Source organism: Cyanistes caeruleus, chromosome 3 (genome assembly GCF_971803275.1).
Source record: "Cyanistes caeruleus chromosome 3, bCyaCae1.hap1.1, whole genome shotgun sequence".
NCBI classification, from domain to species: domain Eukaryota; kingdom Metazoa; phylum Chordata; class Aves; order Passeriformes; family Paridae; genus Cyanistes; species Cyanistes caeruleus.
This window is the reverse complement of record NC_141703.1, coordinates 72,899,978-72,918,036: the sequence shown is the minus strand read 5'-3', so window position 1 is coordinate 72,918,036 and position 18,059 is coordinate 72,899,978. Positions and strand designations below refer to the sequence as shown.

General features: G+C 36.7%; 1 protein-coding gene across 1 annotated transcript in view; it reads left to right on the top strand.

Moving 5' to 3' along the window:
* Positions 1 to 18,059, top strand: part of DDX10 (DEAD-box helicase 10) — a 158,800-nt gene that overhangs the window by 32,180 nt on the left and 108,561 nt on the right. The window contains exons 11-13 of the mRNA XM_086881915.1: positions 498 to 585; positions 6,184 to 6,272; positions 14,718 to 15,186. Coding sequence (XP_086738041.1) covers positions 498 to 585; positions 6,184 to 6,272; positions 14,718 to 15,186 — 646 coding nt within the window. The remainder of the gene's footprint in view (positions 1 to 497; positions 586 to 6,183; positions 6,273 to 14,717; positions 15,187 to 18,059) is intronic.

Genomic DNA, 18,059 nt, shown 5'->3' with positions numbered 1-18,059 from the left:
GAAGCTCTTAAATCTGTTTAATCTCAGTGTCCTTTATTATTGCTCACCTGGCTATTCTTTCTAAGAAGTACTTAAATTTCAGTATTCCTGGCACAATGAATCTTATTTAAACTTTTAAAAATGCTGACAATTTCCTTATGAAGACTTTGATTTCAGTATAAAGTAGTATTGTAATTCATTATGCTGTTTCTGTATTTTTATAAAATCAAGAAGTTCTTTTCTGCTGATTTCTGCTTTGCTTTGTAAGAAGTTTCATGACCTATCATGAAAACTGTCTGAATAAAACAGCTGCTATTTGTCTTTTCTGCATTATTTGAGGAGTTTAATCTTCATCCTTAATATGGTCCCATTCTGTGCTGTTCCAGTGGTAGTAGCTCTGTGCATATTAAAACAAGGAAGAAGATGTGATCATGCTCCTGAGAACCTGAGAATGGGTGGTTATTTTGGCATGTTCTAATAATTAAAGCTTTTTTTTTTTTTTTTTTTTTTTAAATTAGAATTAATCCTGAAAAACTTACAGACATCCAAAAGAGGATGCAAGCGTTCTTAGCTCAAGATCAGGAGTTAAAAGAGAAAGCTCAAAGGGTAAGTCACCTGCTACACTATAGTTCTTGGGTCATGTTAGTTGAATAGAACTGCTGTTTGAGTAATTCAGCTTTTGATTGAATAGCTCAGACATGCCCTAGAAGCAGTGTTTGGAACTGAAGAACCACCAGAGATAATTGAGCACTTGGAGAATCTCCTGTATTAGGAGAGAATCATAAATTAGAGAGAGCCAGAGTCTTCTGAGTGATGCCCAGTGACAGGAGAGGAGGCAACAGGCACAGATTTCTGTACAAAAATCTTCATTTAAACTCAGAAAAAACCTTTCTTGTAAGAGTGGTTGAACAGTAGAACAGCAAGTCTGTGCAGTCTCTAAATGCTGGTTATTAAAAACTGGGATGCTTCCTGAGCAGCCTGCCCTAGCTGACCTTGGTTTGAGCAGGTGTTTGGACTAGATGGTCTCTGAAGTTGAGAAGAAACTTCAACTTCAACAACTTTTTTAGAAAACTCATACAGAAAATTTCAAAAAAAGGCTGCTGATAAAAGATGTTACTTAAAAATAGCAAATCACATTACTTGACTTGAAAAGTTAGAAATAAGAAACCATGTAAGCCTCAACATGCCCGCCTTGATCAATTTTTATTGTCATATATCCTGAATATGTGTGACAATTTGTCCTTTCTCAGGGTAGAATCCAGTGCATTAAATAAAGCATTTTAACTTTTGTTTGGATTTAAATGAGCAGCAAAATAGGTTAGAATAGCTCTTCTGGGTAATTTGGAGAATGATGTAAATGGATTTATGAATGGGATTTCTTTGCTATGCTGGTTAATGCTGGGAGACTTCATGGACAATATGTGAATTTCACCATGCGTTTATCAGGTTTGGGGAAGGTAGGGAAACGTCAAGTAACTAAGTAGGTTCCTGGATGAGAATGAGCTTGGTTGTAGAGGACACTTTCCATGAAAGGTAGCTTGTGAAACATTTCTGGGAATTGTACTGCTTCTTGCCATCACTAAACATGTTTGCTGACCTTTGCCTGGTTTTATAATATTTTTAGGCCATGAACTCTTTGGAATAGAGCTTTCTATTTGTTATATTGAAGCACTACAACATGTTGGTTTTCTGAGGCTGGTTGGTTTGTTGGGGTTTGGTTTTGTTTAGATTTGGTTTTGAAGTGTGTATATCATTAGCCTGTGAATTCTGTAGTTGTATCAAGTCTCTTCAAAACTATACAAAGTCAAAAGCTCAAATTAAGATGCAGAGAAACACAGGTGGAAAGATAATAGGCAAATCTTTTGTGTCATTTTTTCTTACATATGTAGGTCAAATTAAAAGAGTACAACCAAAGGCCACATAGTGAGAAATCTAGAAATGGCAAAGCTTGGGAAATACATGATTGCAGAGATTCTGGATTATTGTTAATAACTTTTTATTTGTGTGAGCTAGTATGGGCATTAATGACACTTGAAGGTATAGTGGTAAACCTGAGGGGTAGGGTAAAATGAAAATAGGATTGTGAAAGCTCAGAGAAACCAAGAGTTTTAAGCTTTTTGTTGAACTGAGATGTAAAATGAGTCAAGTTGAAATATTTAAAACTCTTGAGATTCATCTCACCTTGCTATAGATGTCCTCTGAGAGTTAGTCTGCCTGAACTTTCATTTATAGCTGACAGGGTGGAATAAGCACTTTTACAATGCTTCCTGGCACAGATACCTTAAAACCCCGTTGGGATGGATGGATGAATGTTGGTTTCATTGTGCTGCAGAGGTGGGCTATGTGATGTGACCTATCTTGAAGGCCTGCAGTAGGGACACTTAGTGAGTCAGAGGAATGCCATTCTTACTTTCTTGCACAGGGAGATTTAAATCAAAGTGCCTGAGGAGCTCAGTGGGAGCTTTGTGAATAAAATGTCTAAGGCAGAGTTCCAAGGGAATGCTTTTAAAACCTATTTTTGGCATTTAGGTATTCCAGGTTTTTGTAGTGCATAAAGCATTACTTGAAGCAGTGTGGAATGTCAGCGTAAGCCTCATCCTGGTGCTGCACAAACCTGAGGCACTGGTGACGTGTCACGTTCACCTCCAGCTGCCATGGGAAGTTGCAGTTAGACCAATTTATGTCAGAAGTGACAGAGCAGCTGGCTGGGGGAGGACAAGAGTAGGAGGAATCCAGCATCATCTTGCTTGGAATGAAAACACCAACAAACCTCTGTTTCTGCCTTTGGCTTTTTAGCATCTCTTAAAAGACAGAGAAGGATTATTCTGAATTGAGCAGAAGAAAATAATGATAAAGTTTCAGAGTAGCCAAAGAATAAAATCAAACACGGACTGTTCGTCAGTATTGTAGATACAAACTTAAATTTGTTTTGAAAAATTTTAATTGCCATATAATTACCCTTTCAGGCCATTTTTGTTGCAGTTTTTAATGTATGGATAGCAGAGAAGTGTCATTCTTGCAGTCAAGCTGTAAATACATTCAATTTTTTGAAAAACTTGAAATATGGACAAGTGGTTTACCACAGAAGTATCCCTCTTTAATAAGGTTTAACTATGAATGTTCAGACATACTATGCAAATGTGCCCAAGCAGTGGCACAGTGTGTCAGTGTGAATAAAACAATAGTATTAATGCAAATGAAATCCTGACCTTGGATCCTTATCTGAAATCTGGATTTCTCCAAGGCTTGGGTGTTGTGTTGTCTAGCCTGTCTGGTGCAAGCCACCGAGTTCTTGACATTTGTAGCATAAGAAAGAAATTCCCAACCTGGAAGGATGAGATAGCAGTGGAGCAGCACAGCTATGCAGAGAAGTTTGGGTAGGATGGTAGTCCTACCATCATGTGCTAAGGGCATGAGGCTTATTGTGTCCTCTAAGCTTGTTGATTTACTTCAAGGTGCTTTTACTTTGTTGGAAAATAGAAAGTTCTTGATTACTAATTGCTTCATGGTTCATTTGGTAGGACATGGCTCCCCTGTTATTGCTTGGAAAGACAGTTTGAGTCTGACTGGGGCTCCTTTGAAACTTTTGCATTTCTTCTCATGGACTGATGCTGCCTTTTGGCATTTCTTGTAATTTTAATATTTAATATGTCAGTTCAGCCACTTCTGGAAAACAGTTTAAAAAAAATAAAATCTGTTTTTCTTGCTAGTTCGAATGTTACTGTGGCACTGAAGTGATATCTGTCCATTAAATTCTTCATCACAGCCAGAGGGATGTGCAGGGTGTTGCAGCCTGAGATTCCAGCTACACCTTTTTACTTTTGAGTTATTGCCAAAACAACACATCAATTGAATTGTGTGCATTTTAATGCTTAAAATATTTTAAAAAATATTTTAAAATTTTAAAAAGATCCAGGAAATATATCAATAAATTAAAGTTTAGAAGTAGTAAATTCATAGAGCACAGTGCTTTTTCCATATGTATTTCCAGGACTTATACAATAATCTCCAGTGCTTTTGGAGACCTGTAGATACAGTTTTAGTAGAACTGTAATATGTTAATGATGCCCAACCATAACATTTTCCCTAGAAGTTAATGCATATAATATTTTTACAATGTTCAGTTATTTAATAAAAAAAGCCTTGAAAGTGGTATCAAAAAGCAGATATGGCAGGGGACAACAGCAGTTGTAAAATAGCAGGGGAAAGTTCAGACTTAAACTTGTTCTCCCTCAGCTCCAGTGTGTGTGCGCAGGCTGAGGAAGTTTTAGGATAACAGAAAATAAAATCCAACTGAGATGGCAGAGTTTTAGACAGAGGTTGAAATGAATACACTGAAATAAAATAAAAAAAATCAAAGTAAATAGCTTGATTTCTCTTCCTGTAAAGTGGAACATTTTATGTTCCTTCTATGCATTTGTTTGGTGTTTCATTCTTAGTTATTGTATGGCTTGATAAGCATGCAAAAGGTGTGTTCTTTTTGCCCTTTATAGTTTGTTAATTTCTAGACCATGTGTACCAAAGGTATGCTAGTAAGGTGATAGTTTTATCAGTTATCCAATAGACATAATGAGATTTCAACCTGTAGCATGTAGTGACTCATGTAGATATTCAAATCTGCAAATCTTAGATTCACAGGAAGGATACTTCTTTTTTAACCTACTTTTTTTTTCCATCTGTCATTGCAGAGAAAAAAGAGGCTTTCATTGATTTTTGTCACTTGCTAGACAACAATAGATTAATGAGATCTATCAAATTTGAAGCCTTTTCCTAAACATTCTAATTACCTTTGTAAAATGATTAATAATTCAGTGTGAGCAAAGAAGTGTTTTATTCCACATCTCAATCTTGGTGGCAACTGAATGAATTGATCTCCTACTTTCCACAGCTAAAATTAATTGAAGGACATAATCAGGAAGGAAACTTTACCCAAAAGCCCCTCAGCATTAGGAAAACCAAGCAAATGAAAATTTACTTTTATAGTGAAGTGATGGGCAGCTTGCAAAGTATATCGCTTGTCTCTACATACCTTACAATCACTAGTTTTTCAGGAGAAAAGAATGACTTTATGACGTTGCTTAATTTACTGTCTTACCTTTTATTTTACCTTTGGAAGTGTTTTTTCTCTTAAAAACATTTAAAAAATCCCCATAAGACATTAATGCTCCTGACTGTTGAGTGTTTGCTCCTCTGCCTGAGGTTAACAAGAAATAGATACTTTTTTCTTAACATTCCACATGAATTACTAATACAGTAATTTTCTCCAGTAGGTGCCTGTACATAACAAACCAAGGAAGTGATTATAGGATGCTTGAATATAACTCTGTGAGGATAACTTGATGTTGTTATTAGTGTTTGATGGTTTAAGCCTCATGGTAAGAGTTCTGGCATATGTTAGAAATAAGGTTATGAACAACAGAAATCCAAGGATCTTTTCTGATACTTATGCTTCTAGACTATGTAAAAGAAGCAGGGCAAGAATAAGAGTTCTTTTGGGAAGGATGGCAGGAAAATGCACTACAAGATTAAGTTATTCTCTTATGCAGTGCTTCCAGTTTGTTTTTTAAAAGTCTGTGGTTAGTTGATACTTCAACCTTGGACTGGTTTCAGTAGGTGCTGTATAGTGAATTTGTCTTGGTCAGCTGAGTTGCATTCATTGACTGTGTGTACGTGATGAGCTGATGGTAAGTGCAAGGTAATAGGAATCATCTTAGACCACAGTGAAAGGCAGCTATATTGAGTTGAATAACTTCCTGCTCGTGGCTAAGATTAAATCAGGGCACCTTGGACTGATGGCAACAAAGTGTGTTCTAAGTTCCACATAATTTAGATACTGGGACAGCATAACAACATTCTGAAAAGCTAGGAGAAAAAAAATCAAATTGAATCAATGATGTTTCCTTCTGACTAATCTGTCATATTTTCTTTCTAGGAAAACATAACATGACATACTGTTGGGAAATTCAGTCAATTCAGCTAATGTGAATGTAATGAAATATTTGAGTACTTGAAGCTGCATCACTTCTGTAGCAGTGATAAATTTTGTCTGATGAGTATTTTTAAAATAATTTCAGTCTGAAATTGATGTTTGACCACCTAATAGTGAAATTCTATTTTGTGTTTAGAGCAACAATATAAGTTTGATTCTTGTGTTGGTAATTGAATGATGTCTTTTTTTGTTGAATACTTTTATTTTTCTTTCAGTGTTTTGTATCCTACTTGCGTTCAGTTTACTTAATGAAGAATAAGGAGGTATTCGATGTTTTCAAATTGCCTCTAGCAGAATATGCCCTGTAAGTATGGCCAAGTTAAAATATGAAAGCTGTATAGTGAGATGCTTTGCAGTCTTTAAATAGCTGTTTTGATTGTGTTAACACACAGAATTGGACTTCTAGTCTTCTAGTGTATTTAGTTTCATATTCATGCTGAACTTTTGCATATTTTCAAGAGCATTCTAAATGGAGATTATGTGTAAAAGCAATATATTGCTGTACAGAGAAATAACTTACAGCAGAATGTCCACTTGGTATATGCGCTAGAAGACATAACTTCTGAAGTAAAAGGATAGAGAATATGTTTTGGTGTTTCTCCCCACTCCAGATTTGCCCTTCAGCCTCATAGCTAAATACCAACCTGTAAAGTGTATTATTTAAAAAGCAACTGGAGTATCTAAAGATGATTTATTGCAGTCTCGTTTTGAGTGTGATTTGGACATTTCTCCTTGGCCATTAATTACTTTTCAGAAGATTCAGTGTGTTTGGTAAAGATGAAGCATCTGCACTAGATTGAATAGCATCTATTTTGCTATGTCTATTTTTGTACTTATATGTGAATCATTCCATATTTTGTATGGGAGGGAAATTAATTTTGACAGGTTGACTTTACAGATGACAGCCCCCTGAAATTGTTTTAAGATGTGAAATTTTTGAAATTTCATGGGACATAAGGTAGTCATAAGGGAGCAGGAAGATGTTGAAAGGTTCATTGTAAATTAATTTGATACGTGTGGAATATCACACAGAGAAGGTTAACATGCCAGCACATGGCATAATGAACTAAAATGTGACAAATTACTAGACTGGAACACCTGGTCTTAAGACCAATCTTAACATGATTGGTTTTTAAAATACATAAGCCTATTATAAAAGGTGCTTTTTAACTTAATGGACTGAGAGATTTTGAAAAAGAGCTAGCCTAAAGCTCAAAAATTTTTGCCACATGCAATGGCTGCCCGTTTTCTTGCGTGGTTTGTCAGCATCTTTAAAGTCTGTTGTAGGTCTTACTGTGCTATGAATGTTAGGAATAGCGGCAGTAGATTAAGGCTAAGAGGGATAACCACACATATTCAACCAATGTAAGAAACAGACTAGCAGATGGTGGTAATGCTAAACTTTCAGAATCCCAATGCCTCTTTCTAGATTTCAGCATGGTTTGCCATCTAGCATCTGTAGACGGAGTAATGTACAGTTCTGTTCTTCTCAGGTCTCAGTGCCAGGATTTGGACCTTCCTCAGAATAATTTTGAGTCTCAGCTTTGGAAAGCTACTAATGTCATTCCTGTAATAAAATGAAAGAAACCTGTCAGTTGTTTGGAGAGAGTAGGAGAGGTTTAGTCAAGGCTGTGAAATATGTGGCAGTATAATAAAAAAGTCAGAAAATAATAAATCTGGGAGATAATTTGGAGATTCTGTTCTAGTTTGTTGGCACTCTTCTTCCCTTCCCTCCAGACTGCTAGTCTACCTAAATATACCCTGCAGTTCCCTAGCTTTCAGTTCAGTGCACATCCACTGATGCATGGATCAGTCATCTTCATTTATATGAAAGTCTCTCAAAGTCTGGTGTGTTTGAATTTTGCATCCAGAAGCAACCCTGATTTCCGTTCTGCACACAAACTTATGGCAAAAGCTTAAATGAGAATACTTTTTTCCCTTTACCTTCTGTGTGCATTTTCTGAAAAGTACTTCAGCTTTTCTGTGGATATTTACTGCTAGCTTGATAGATGTTACTCCACCAAAAATCCTGCAGAGAAAATAAGCTGCTTAATGCCCCTGTCAGGTTTGCATTGCAGGCTGTTGCCCATATTCCCTGTTGCTCTCCTGCTTGGCATGTCTGTGCACTGAGATTCTCTTAATCTCTGTTGATTGAGTCTGCAGCAGAAAAGCAAGTATTTTTCATTTTTCTATGTTACATAAGATTATATATATATATATAATATATATATATAAAACAAAACATATAAAAAATGTGTGCATACACGCACACCCCCTATTCTAGTGATTGATCACCTTTAAGCTATGGTTCATTACTATTCTCTCCAGTATTCTCTCATTATAAATTGCTATCAAGAGTAATTTGCTGGAGGAAGACTTGTGTAGGCCTTGTGCTAACATAGGCAGCCTTTAATTCTGATGAAGGAGAAGCTCAGTGCTTGCATTAAAAAGAGAAATTTGTCTTTTGATTGCAAAGGACAGCTTTGAAAACATAAGAAAATGTAAACAAACAACATGGTGAAAAGGAATAATTACTTAGTCTGGTCTCCTGCAGAGGAAGCAGTATTTTAAAATATTTTCTTTCTCGGGCACTTCATGTTGCTAACTGCTAATACATATATACATATATACACATACAAACACTGTTCTCCAGGGGCAGATCTTAACAGTTGAGTGTGCTGGATAGACAGATTAGTCACAGTTCTATGGGACTGCCAGGGAAGGTAATTTTCTTTGTGACTGTCGTCACGTCTTTCAGGAGAAATGCAGCATATTTTCCTGGTTCTCCCTGTATTGGTACATAGAGAAGAAATAAAACAAGTTGAAGCCAAATTATTGGGAAAATGTCAGATACACACTCCTTAGTATACAGATAGTTTTGCAAGTATTGCTTGCAGGTCAGTACTGAAAAGCAGTAGGTAGGAAAAGGTGCTGTAGGCTGGAATGGGTGATGTTAGAATACATGATCCATCTGTCTGTCCTTTCACTAACCAGGAAAAGCACCCACTGCACTCTCATCCCCACCCCTGGCCTGACCCTTACTGCATTGTTGGGAAGGTAGAATTAGAAAGAAATTATAAATATGACTTTGTAGCCAGAAAGGCTAAGGAAGAAATACAAATGATAGCACGGTTTGAATAATTCAAAGAAACCGGGCTGGTATGCCAGAACACATTCTTTCCTGCAATAAAACCAAGCTGAGACCCCTCATCCCAGCCTTATAAGGAAAGGTCTGAAGGACCCTGAGATAACTAAAAATATGCAAAAATAGCGATTTCTATAGGTTGTACACAAATGTTACTATATTAGTATACTTAGAAAGATTGGTTAGTAAAGGAATAGAATATTCAAAGGTATAGGTTATATAAGTAGTGGTATAGAAGAGCTCGGTCTCTTTTTTTCCGTCTCTTGCCCTCTCTCTTGCTCTCTCTCTTGCTCTCTTGCCCTCTCTCTCTCTCTCTTGCTCTCTCTCGCTTGCTCTCTCTCTACCCCACGCCCTGAAATAAACTTCTAACACTTAACTCGATTATAGAGGTCTTTGCCGTGTCTCTGACCGTCCCCAGAAAGCGTCTCCTACACTGCATGGTCAGGGCATGTTTCATTTGTTACCTTGTTTAGGGCTGTCTTGTCCTCAGGCAGTGCCTGTTCCAGGCTTTGCAGGTCTTGTCCTCCCTTTGCTGGTTCTTGGCCCTCCTTATACTTACTTTTCTACATGCTGATCTCCTAGCTAAAAAGATGGCTCCTAATTACTTTTCCCCTGTTGTTTTCAGTCTTTTTGCATCTGTAACCAGATTTACTATTTCTCATGCTGTTAGCTGGTTAATGTCAGCCTCTGTATGTTATTGGTCATACAGACCCCAGCATTCCCTCCAGTCATTTGCAGAGTTTGGGCGTTCCTCATTGAGCTCCCTCTCAGCCACCTGAGATCCAGCTGGCTCTTCCTGAGCTTCTGTAACTACTGTAAACTTTAGCTTTCTGAAAAAGCTGCAGTCTCCTCTTTCAAAGTCCAGGGTCATTATTCTCTTAGTCATCATCCTCATTTCTTCTAAGATCTTAAGCTATCTTTTCTCATTCTGCAGCCAAGCTGGCTATTGACCTTCACTCACCTTAGAAGTGAATGTACCTGCATATGCATGAATAGCAGTTCCAGTAGAGTGCCTATCAGAACTGGCTAAGCCAGCTAACTTGGAGAAAGGGTTTTTAATTCACTCTAGAAAACCTTGTTGCTTGTTCCCTGCTGTGTTGCCCTCTGAGCAAGTATCAGGGTGGCTCAAGTACCAAAGAACACCACCGCGGTTTGGAACTGCAATGTGGAGTTTTACTTTTGTAAGGAAGACTACATCTTGGTCTTCTGAATTACTAGATTGCAACCATGACATCCTCTTTGTTCTCTTTCTCTTTGACCCATAAAGTCTTGAATAGCTTGGCCCTCCTTATTATTAATAGAGTGCCAGGCATTTTTGCTCCTTAATGGAGAGGAATAAAGCTGGCTGGTAAAGTAAATAGCACAGCAAACACAATTTCTCTGTTCATTTTGGTTATTAATCAGACCATCTGGAAAGCCTGTTAGTTCAGATTTGTGTCTTTTCAGTTGATGTGATTTCTCCTGTTTCTCTTGTTTCAACCTCCAAATGGTTGCTCATCCTGTCTTCTGTAAACATTTTAAATGTTAAATGCAGATGTATCATATATTGCTAGGCAAGTAATACATATTTCTTCTCTTGAAATATTTCATCTCTCCTGGGAGTATTTAATCTTTTTCAACCTATTTTAAATCTTTGTCTGAACCTGTTCTACACTAAAAGTAATCCCTGTGCTGTGTTTTTATGTATTCAAATAATTTTGAAGTAGTTCACTAATGGAATATGTCTATATTTAGTAAATGGACTAAGTTATTATCAGACTGAATCAGTAATATGTGTAAAATTGTTGTACAGCAGTTCAGCAGATGTGACCCCAAATTCTTTATAGCTGGCTCATGTTTTAAAAAGGACTAGTAATCTTCTAGGAGCACATTAGGAGCATTTACAAATGCTTAAATACGTAAAAATGTAAAGATGTTATCAGTCTTGCGTTTGTTTTTTGCAAGGATAGATTTTGCTTAGAGTGTCTAAGATTAGGTCTTTCTGAAGAGTTGAGAGATGTTGAGTTTTTCTCTCATCCCAGTAAAGTAATGTCACCATTACATTATGTATTAATATAAACACACTCCAGGTCTTTGTGTAAGCACAATTAAAAAACCTTAGAAGAAGCATTATTTTAAGTATGTTACACTGTTCATTTAAATTAATTTTTAAATTGATATTCATTATTCACTAGAAACAAAAGCAGTGTTCTCCTTAAAGACATACAGCGTTATTTCTTTGCCATTTTACTCTTTTAACTTATTTCCTGAAAGTCTTTGTGAACTTGCTACTAAATTAGCAATGGTACTTGAGCATTATAGGTCATTTGTTTAGTTACTTCCATGCATTCCATAATCAGTGTTAGGGAGTGCTGATGTCTGGCCACCTAGGTTTCAGTTGAGGAGTAGAACTGTCAGCTGTACTTTGATTTATAGCAGCAAAACACTCCCTTTGTTTAAGAATTGCCTTTAGAAGCTGATTTCAAATGTCTTTCTAGAAGAGCTTGCTCTTTAGAAGTCATTGCATTTCACACCCAAATATGAAACAGGATTGTTTAGTTTTTCAGCTGAATTGTTGCTGCCATTTAAAGTCTGCCATAGTCTGAGGACTGCATTGTGGTGTTAGTGTGTCTTTAGAGTTGTCTGTTAATAACTTACCTGCTTTTTGTCTGTCTTGATCAGAAAACCCTGCACATTTCTTATTCCAGATGAGTGTGTGAAATGGTAGTACTAAAGTGAAAAAAAAAGCTGAAGCTTAAGTCATAGTAGGATTGCGGTCTGAGTGGCATCTAATGAATTATTAAGAACTAATAATGCCCATTCTAGCTTATGAAAAGAAAGGCTGGTTCATAGATTGAGTTGTTTCAGTATGACTGAACTATAGATTTGGTGAATAATTAAGAAATAGCTTCTAAAGAAACTGTCAAATCTTAAAATATGGGGAAGCTTTTAGCAGTAATAGAAAGTCCAGATTGTCCCAGATTTTTCTCCATTTGGAATATACTATAAAAAAGAGTCAGTAATGAGCCAAAACACTGACATTTCTTTGAAAAGTTATGTAATTTAAAGCATCAAGGAATTATTTCATACACTTTTTCTAAGCTTATCTACTATTACTGTCTTACGAAATAAATTTGACCTTCTCTCTCCCTTCTGCCTGAGGTCTGTATTCTTTTGGAAGTAATTTGAATTCTGAGAGTCCTGGTCTTTTTCGGTAGGCTTGCTAAGCAGTGTATAAAAATTTTCCAAGACTAACTGACAATTAAATTTATTCAATTATTAAAGTAAGACATCAGTGCAGTACAGCAGACTGGCAAGTGGAATTTCATACTTGAATGAAAAAAAAATCTGGTGTCTTGTCCACATCATGGGCCGTTCTTTCTGTTTTGTACCTTTCACTGAACAGAGAATAGTTTTTCACCATGTCAGATTTTTCTATGCACGTCTATTCCTGATCTTTGATGCCAGCTCTGGAGGTGTAGAAGAAAAGCTCTGATAAAACCAGAGCTCTCAACCCTGTGTACCTTGTACCTGTCTGCTTGAGTAAGAGAAGTGAACACTGATTGTGTTTGGTGCCATACAGTATTGCTGCTGCTTGCATTGCTTTGTTAACACTTGACAGCAATACTTTATGTAGAATAATGTGAAATCTGGAAAAGCAAAAAATCGTTTCTCTTGCAAAGGATTTGATTTTTGCTACTTTGATCCCCTTGCTGAAGAGATTGAATGCAGCAATCTCTTGATGCGTGTTTCACTGTGCCTGGTGTTAAGGCCCAATTCCAGGTTTGAATGGCTTCCAGCTGCTGCAGTGAAGCATTACATCTGCTGTTTGGTTATTTCCATTACAGTTAGTCAATAGGCCAAACTTTAACACATCATTTCGTTGCGAAGGTAATTAGTGTTTGCTGTCAAACAGTAAAACAAGTTTAAGATTGCTAGTTGCTCCAATTTCAGCTCCCAGTGGTGTTGAGGTATCCTTTGCACTGTCAGTAAATGCACAAAATACACTGGATAAAAACTTCCTTTGAGCCTTTTTCATAAAATTTTATTCGCTTTGCTGTTGTTGTTAATTGCATGTAGAACAGTGCTGAATTATCAGAAACACGAAACCAAAATTTTTGCAGTAAAAATAAACTTTATCTGTTGAAAGATTTGTTCTTTATCCTAACAGTGTGAATTGCTGTTTGGGTTTGTGTCTACTTTTAACCTGTGGCTGGTACCAAAATTGCCCTGTTTAACTGCAGGTGTGGTTACAATTGGAGTTTTTTTTTTTGTTTAAAATTGGGTTTGTTCAAGCAAGGGTACTCCTTTTGACTGCCCTTTTGCATTGGCTACCATTAAAAGTTCAAGGCTCTCTAGGGCCTACAGTGCACTCCTGCTGCTCTTCAGTATCTTTTGGGTACTTCATTGACTGTTTATAATGACATTTCTGCCAGGTAGTATGGATTAGATACTTCTCATGTACTATAACTTGGGTTCCTTTCAGAGGCTGTGTAGTGAAAAGACAAAATTATGCTATCTACTTGAACAGCATTGAGATGAGAGGTAGTGTATAGCTATGCATGTTTTGAATTGAAAGTGGCTGATCTTCTACAGATGTGGATGCCTGTGTATATTTGTAGACACTGCAGTTGGTTAAATCCTCTATTCCTTTGTTAAGTGTGTGTACAGCCACCAGGTACTACTTTCAGTTCTGTGTCATGGGTTCTCTCTGTGTTTCTTGCACCAGTACCAGTGTTCCCTCACCTAATGAGGAGGCTCATGAACTCTGAAAGAGTTGCTTTTCATTTGTTATTTTTTTAAATTTTAATTTGACAGGGTCAGGTGTAATAACAGTGGATAGTTACAAAGTTTACTGAAGTCAAGTGGGCTGTTGGAGTCAGGGTATCTGTTCCCATGCAATGCTCTCCAGTATTGTTGCTAGACAGGATTTTTGCTTTTTCTGCAATTTTTGCTCCTTCGTGTAATGTTTATTAGTATAACTTCAAACTGTCATGAATAACTGGGTAAAATAATAGTTTTGCTGGCACTGTTAGTTACATATGCCATGGAGGTAAAGCCTTGCTGTAGAGAGGTGGAAGCAGGTGAAATTAATTGCCTTTAAGGAAGAAATGTCTCTTGCCTAGCTTTTTCTGCAGTTAGTCATTCATGCATACCTTATTTGTTCTCCTGGTCTCTCAGTCACTGTGAAGTCGGGGGGATAATGTTCTGGGTGTACTCCCAGTAGTGAAGGACACTTGACAGATCAGTGTTATCTCAGTCCTTGACATGAAATCCATGCATTTTCAGTATCAGATTACATTGGTGTTTCTTCTACCATGTTTTACCATGAATTGTAAATAATTAATTGGCTCTTATCTACAAGTTACCAGCTTCTTTCTTTGCTTACCTTTCCAGGCGGCTTGTAATTGTTATTGAGAGCTCTCAGTTATTTCATCTTGTGTTCTCCTCCAATGTTCCCTTGTGTTTTTCATGCTAGATTTTTCTAAATGTGTTGATCTAAATGTATCAATATGAATGGTCATAATTGAAATTTAATTACTTGAGCCATCAACGAGGGCTTCTAATTTAGTCGAATTTTGTGTATCTACCTTTTAAATGTGTTTGGTTTATTCCACGCTTTAGATCACTTGGTCTTGCAATGGCACCTCGTGTGAGATTCCTTCAAAGAGTTCAGAAGCAACTGTATGTGAATGAGGCAGCCAATGGGACAGACCACTTGGAGGAGACAGAGCAAAATGAGAATGCCCTGACCTTGGTAAATGAGGAAACAGTGGAGAAATGTGGAACTAGTTTCAGTGGAGAAACATCTGTTAATAAAACAAAGGAAAAGCAGAGAAGAAAAGAAACTGAGGAATGTTCTGCTTCCAGTGGAAGTGCTGAGGAAAGTGGCGAGTCTGAGGATGAGTCGAAAGAGCTGTCTGGGGAGGAGGAAAAAGAGATTCATGTACCTAACAGGCTACCAAACTCAGACTCCATGCAGTTCTTTGAAGATGATGACGATGATGATGAAGATGATACTGAAGGTCTTGATTTGCTGACAGTGAAACAACGGGATGTTTTTGGAGTGGCAGCTAAAGATAATCCGGCACCGGTAAGTGCTTTATAGTAAGGCTCATGAATCTTAATATTTTTTTATTGGACTTGCTCCAAGTAAGGAGGAGAGGAAAAGAGGAAATTCTGCTCTTTGCAGAATACTTGCTTGAAGTTGGACGTGTTGTGCATACGTATCAGAGGTCATAAACACTCCCAAAAGATAAGTGGTGTGACTTAGCTTTTATCATTTTATGCAGTTAGCATAGTTTTACTTGCATAACGAATATCCTTGTACTCTCTTTAATTTATGAATAATGTGACTCGAAAACCTTGGAAGTTTTGACAGTTTTAATTCTTATATCTTCCTAATTTGCTTGTAAGTCACTAAATAGCTGCCACTTTCAGTCGTAATTTTGATGCTGAACCACGGTTTATAGCACTGGGAACTGAATTGCAATACAGGATGAGCCACTTCCCAGCAGAAATCATAGCAGAATGATCTTTACAAGAATGTAACCTTCAAACAATGACTTTTACTTTCAACAGGACCATTGCTATTAAGAATTGAGCCAGTATCAAAGAGAGAAAGAGGCCATGTTTCTTGTAAAGCATGGTTATAAAGGTTTATTGAAAGTATTCATGTAAATATTTCATTTCCCTGGCAAGTAGCTTTATAATTTTGGTTTTTTTATCCTTGATGGTCTGAGAAATATTTTTTATTTTAATCTTTAAAGACAGTGTTACAGTAAGGGGAATTTTGATGATTTTTTAATTTTTTTTTTTTGGCAATATCTGTAAAGAAGATTTGGTATGTGCATATTGGGGTTTTTATTTTTTTATTTTTTTTTGGTGTATCCTTTGCTATCTAGCAACTGTATTTCTGTAGTAAAAAGATACAAGCAAAATAACCATCTGGTTTTGCAAGGTGTTCTTCTGAACTTAGAGGCATTCAAGGGGAGCCTCCTGTTAAGCAAAGTATTTATTTTTCCAACTGATATTTTAAATCTTTCTTTTTCTGGGCTGTTATTTAACAGCACAGGGCACTTACCATGACCTTGAAGTTAATCAGCCTACTAGCTGCATCAATAAGCAGCATCTTTCCTTTGGTATATAGTGAAGCATGAACTAGTTTTATGAGTTGTCATTGTCAAAGAGGAGCGGTTGCGCAGTAATCTGACTGCTGCCTGCACTCTCCTCTCTGCTGTGAGGAGGCTGACACAGGTTCCAGTCTCATCTGTGGAATGTGGAAGCAAAGTTAACTTTCTGTTCTTGTTATTGTAAGCCTGAATAGTTCTGCCCAGGTATGGCCACTGCCTGGTAGTAGCTTATATTTATTCATAAATTTCAGATTTGTGTAGAAAAGAGCTTTGTGTTTTAAAAACAAAGTGGAGTAAAACATCTGTGCCTTATTTAAAGAATTATTATCTCATGGCTTTCTTATTGCTTCTACAATTTTGCATGCTGAAATACACAGACAATTTCATGCTGTTTTTAGTATGTTGGCAGGTTTTGTTCAGGAAATAGTAAAGGTAAGTTTGAGGTAAAAGAATGAACAGAAGAAATTTGAAAATGAACAGAAAAAAAATTGAAATATGAAAAGTACAAGTGATTTAGAAAGTAATTTTTAACCACACTGGGTAACCTTTTAAGAGTTTTCCAGCATTAAACATTTAAAGGTTAGTTTATGTTCAGACAGCCCAGACATTATTTTCTGTGATGCAAAGTGGAATAATTGCTGTTAGGGTTAGTAGTTCATGTATGTAGTTCGCGTTTGGTGTGCAAATGCAGAAGACCTTGTATCACTTAGAAGCTCCTGTACATGGGGGCATAATAACAAAATATTACATTTCTCTTCTAAGCAGCTGAGAACAAAAAAATGAAAAGTTTCAAGATCTGTGTCATTAAGAACTTAGATTATATTTAAATAAACTCCTGCAGAAATGCCTATGGTAATGAAATATGTGATTTTTAGAAAGTCAAAATGCAGTCAAAAGTGTACTCTGCTTAACTTGATTAATGTTTATTGTGATCAGTTTATTAACATCCGATACTGTGAAAAATACTGATAAACTGTGGAATGCTTTAAATGTAAGGATTCTAATTTTAGTAAGGATAAGAGAGTAAAGGTTTTTGTCACTAAACATATTAACTTCTAAAGTTTTGTTATAGAAATGCAACATAGCAGAAATTACATAAAAAGATTTGGGCATTGCGTATTTTTTATTTGACATAACTCAGCACCTCATTTTCTGGATGTTAAGACAAAATTGATAAAGTGCAGCAGTTTAGGTTTTTTTTTTTTTCATTTCTTTATTTTCTTGGATAGAAGTTTTGAAGTGATTATTATTGCATTAAGATGGATCAGTTCATATTTAAAGCATTACTATTCTGGGGTGTGAGAAGCACTGAACAGTGTGAATGCAGTTTTCCTGGTGCTATGTGTTGCAGTGTCCTTCTAGGAAGGACTCAGGAACTAGTTTGCTGCATTTCTAGGATAAGGCAGTGCATTAATTAATAGTAGGAAAGGCTGCAGAGAGTCTAGGAATATGAACATGGAGTGTATACTCAGCTGCATCAGTTAGGAGGATTTTCTCAAAAATGTGTTCTGTGTGCCAAGTAAGATAGGAGTCCTTTGCAAACACTGGTATGTGGTCATCTATGTGGGCTTTTAATTATGTCCACAAAGATTGAATTCAGTTTGCATTTATGCTTTTAATGCGTATAATTGATTGTGCAATTTCACTGTTCTTGCTTTAGTCTTCTCATCGACAGCAGTGCAGTCCTGCTGTGATTATGGAGCTCCAGGACATTTTTTGTAAATGGAAACATTAGGTTTAGTTTCAGTTCTTGAATTGCTGTAGTTAGAGACACCATTGCTTCCTCATCCTTGTCTCTATCCCAGTCCCTCCAATGGAAGAAGAAGCAAGGGGA